We start from the raw sequence: 4257 nt of genomic DNA on the forward strand, positions 1-4257 counted from the left end.
ACAATTTTATTTCTTTGCCTACTTAACTAGTAGATACCTAGTACTTATCAAGAGGCTAGAGAAAAGGTTAACAATGTGGACTTTATTAGTACAGCTACTACACACCACACACACCACACAAACCAACAATCTTTCTAGCTGGCCCATACGAAAACTTTTATTTTTTTATTCCTTTCCAATTCTTTTCCAATTGTAAATAATATAACATACAGACTATTCACCCCCGGTTGCTCGTGTCATATCATATCATATCAATTTCCACTTCGTCATCCTGGTCTCTTCGTCTTCTTCGTCTTTCTCGTCCACTTTCTCTTCTCTTTCTCCTACCCCTTCTCCCTCTCCTCGTGCCCTTTCTGTTTCTCATCTTATCACACAGTACTTAACATTCCATACTCCATATTGACCTGTCGAATCGTACCAATATCTCAAGGGATTCGGTCCAACAAATTATCCAATTGAGGTGTCGTTGATCTAGGTTGACGGACAAAGCTAAAGATTCAACACGACCATTGTGCTTTCCTGCCAAGCGTTGATAAGACTAACAAAGACCAATCTCAAACCTCGTCATTTTTAATCTTCGAAAGCTTCTTTCCCCTTTTGCTTCGCCACATTAAACATTATACAACAAACCGTCCGAGGAGTCTATCGCAGACTTCCTTCGCGACTTCCTCGGGTCTGCGACCCTCATACAATGCATTCCGTGCAAACGGGGATTTCCAACTATTCATCCAACTCGAGTAGCTGATAATTTTAATATCTTCTGCGGAGCGCCGCCAACACCCCTTGGTTGAACTTTTCTTTCAGAACCGCAAAGATGTTCTCTTTTCTGCTAGAAGTATGGCAACATATTGCGGCTCTCAAGCCATCTTTTATTTCCAAAAGCCCCCATTTCAATTTCATCACTGTACATTGTAAGTTTAGAGAGACACAAATAATGGAAAACTCCGCATGTGTAACGACACTAACTTAACGTCTTGAAAAGATTTCTGGATCATTGGAATGACACTGCTCGGTTCTATCTGTCTATATATTCGAGGAGGAATACCTTACATAGATGCGCTATTCTTCGCAAGTGGTTGTGCAACCCAAAGTGGATTGAACACTATCAACATCAACACCCTCAACACATGGCAGCAAATTGTCCTGTATCTAATACCGATATTCACGAACCCGATCACGATCAATTCCTTTGTCGTTTTCCTTCGATTATACTGGTTCGAAAAACGATTCCAGCACATCGCTGCCCAAAACAAGCGAAACCGAAGGAGCATCGCCAAATCATTCTCCAGATCGAGAACCACTGGCGCGGATACTGTAGACGCGGAGAAAGGTGTTAATGGCAGAAACATTGTTGTAATGCATGGCACGACAAGAGCCAATGTTATGCGCGACAATCGGGATGCTATTGATGATATCCAAGCGGCAATCGAGAAAGAAAAGGCGCTAAACAAGGCAGATGCTGTCAACGGTTCTGGAAGTAGTAACATATCAAGCACGGAGACCGCGAACGATCCCAGTCCTACTTCACACCACACGCAAATTAAATTTGCCGATCAAGTAAAAAGGAGCAATGGACTGGCCGATGAAGAGCTGCGATTACCAGTTCGTCGTAGGGATGAAGATCATATTGCCTTCTTAGAACGTCAGAGAAATCCAGAAGACAGAACTATTCTTCGAATTCCTGGACCAAGAGATGCGGACGCTGGTGTTGCTCCGCAAACCGTTGAAGAGGAGGAGGAAGATCCAGTCGTTAGGACGTTATCTCGCAGAGGTTCTATGTATTCTCGACCTGAAAGCCATGGTCGTGGCACTTTGAATGGAGAGTCGAAATGGCAAGATCACTATCCCTCAAGGAAGCGTAACGTTACAATCGAAGTTCCAACACATCCTAAAGTTGAGCGGGCGGCGGATGATGTGAAAGCTGCAAGCGCTACCATGAAGGGTGTTATGAGATTCCGCAACAACCGAAACACCGAGGGCGCCGAAGCCACGGATGCTCAGGGAAATGGAAATGGCGCAGTCATGTCAAAATTGAAGTCAAGAGCTCCAACATTTCAAAGCATCAAAACAGCTCTCACTGGCGAAAAGGAGGACCCCACTCCTTATTTGAGTTGGGCACCAACCATCGGTCGTAACTCAGCCTTCGTTGATCTCACCGAGCAACAAAGAGAAGAACTCGGTGGAATCGAATACAGATCACTGAAATCTTTGGCTTTAGTTTTGTCTTGTTATTTTCTAGGTTTCAGTATATTCGCTGTTGTTTGTCTATTGCCCTGGATTCTTAACAATCGGACCTATGGCTCAATAGTCGAGCAAGATGGTCAGGGCAGAGTTTGGTGGGGTATATTCACAGCTAGTTCTGCTTTTACGGATCTGGGATTTACCCTCACCCCTGACAGCATGATCTCTTTCAATACTGCTATTTGGCCACTTTTGCTGATGTCGTTCCTGATTATCATTGGCAACACGGGATTTCCGATCATGCTGAGATTTATCATTTGGGTCACCACATTGTGGGTGCCCAGAAACAGTGCGGTCTGGGAGGAATTGAGATTTTTACTAGATCATCCTCGTCGATGTTTCACGCTACTTTTTCCAAGTAAGGCGACTTGGTGGCTTTTCTGGATTCTTATTATATTGAACGGGGTTGACTTACTGTTCTTCATTATTCTTGATGTAAGTTTTCCCATCCTTCGTGGTATTGTACTTTACTGATTGCCTGTCTTAGCTTGGCAATTCTGTTGTGACTGATCTGCCAGTTAATATTCGTGTTCTCGATGGTTGGTTCCAAGCTGCTTCCACAAGAACAGCTGGGTTTGGAGTTGTCAATCTTGCGGAACTTCATCCTGCCATCCAGGTTTCTTATCTAATCATGATGTATATTTCTGTTCTCCCTATTGCCATTTCTGTTCGTCGCACGAACGTTTATGAGGAAAAGTCATTGGGTATTTATGGATCGCCAACAGAGGAAAATGAGGACGAAGGCGAGCCATCTTACGTCGGTGCCCATCTTCGAAGACAACTGTCTTTCGATTTGTGGTATATTTTCTTGGGTCTTTTTATCATTTCAATCGCTGAAGGCAGCCGCCTCCAAGGTACTGATCCGTCTATTAATATGTTTTCAGTCTTGTTTGAGATTGTCAGTGCCTACGGTACAGTTGGTCTGAGTCTAGGATATCCGGGAATTGATGCCTCTTTATCTGCCGAATTCAATGTTGTCTCGAAACTGGTCATTATTGCGATGCAAATTCGTGGGCGTCATCGTGGTCTTCCGTACGAGCTCGATCGGGCCATCTTGTTGCCAAGCGAGCATTTAGCAGAGAAAGAAGCTCTAGATGCAACACACCGAGTTCACCGTCGGAATTCCAATGCGACAGCTGTAAGCAATGGAACAGATCTCGCAACTGTCAACACTGGCGTTCAAAGAGTCAATACGGAACGTCCAGCCCCATCATCGAACTTCCTTAGCAGTCTTCTTCACCCAGGCCCGACTATTCCAAATAGCCACCGGAATCAAGGTACGACCCATGTTAGGCGGCACAGCATAGCAACACCAGAAAGAGGACGAAGCGTCAGTCCAAAAGCTAGTGGCGGCATCTTCTCCAAATGGAACAGCTCCGATAAACATCAAAATAATGTGGATAAGAAAATCTCCGAATAATTGAGATGATTTTGGAATGGAGATGTGAATCAATTGTACAAAAAAATGGTTGTGGAATAAAAGCACTGGACTTTGTTTCTTTTCAAAAGGGGGAGGTTGCGAAAATATGGGATACTACTACGATATCATGATACCTTAGATCGAATTTGCTTTCTGGGGCATATGTTTTGATGATTTTGGAGTTGGTATGTTGATGGGTTTATAGATACGTAGGCATGGGTAGCGTTGTCGTTATTGTGTTTGGGCATGTTGGAGAACTCAATGGAGTGTAGCGAAGCGTGGGTAAATGAAACATCAGTTTGGAGGTCTGGGACTTGGATTAAATCGTATTACACATAACGGCGTGCATAGGTGTTTGGGAGTTTTCATGGCATATAATACATATTAGCCTGGACTTGTGTAGATAGGCATGAAGATAGCATGGCTTTGAATATTATTTACATATAATTTTTGCACTTCCTTGACTTTTATTGAGCGCTTGACTGTGGGTGCGAGTCGGTGATGAAGTAGTTACGTTTTGATTGTAGAGTTTGTGTATTGTGTTCATTTGTAATTCACGTCAAAACCCCCCTCACTCGCTCGATAGTTAATTCTAT

The 4257-nt window shown here is 43.6% G+C and overlaps 1 protein-coding gene across 1 annotated transcript; it reads left to right on the forward strand.

Annotated features, from left to right (window-relative positions):
- Window positions 1-814: 814 nt before the first annotated feature.
- Window positions 815-3661, forward strand: EAE97_010927 (uncharacterized protein; the record flags this gene model as incomplete). Its single annotated transcript, XM_038881442.1, has 3 exons — window positions 815-911; window positions 983-2676; window positions 2729-3661. The coding sequence occupies 3 exons, from the start codon at window positions 815-817 to the stop codon at window positions 3659-3661; spliced, it is 2724 nt and encodes a 907-aa protein (XP_038727601.1).
- Window positions 3662-4257: the final 596 nt, after the last annotated feature.

This window comes from Botrytis byssoidea (genome assembly GCF_014898295.1).
Source record: "Botrytis byssoidea strain MUCL 94 chromosome Unknown BBYS_032, whole genome shotgun sequence".
Lineage (NCBI taxonomy): Eukaryota > Fungi > Ascomycota > Leotiomycetes > Helotiales > Sclerotiniaceae > Botrytis > Botrytis byssoidea.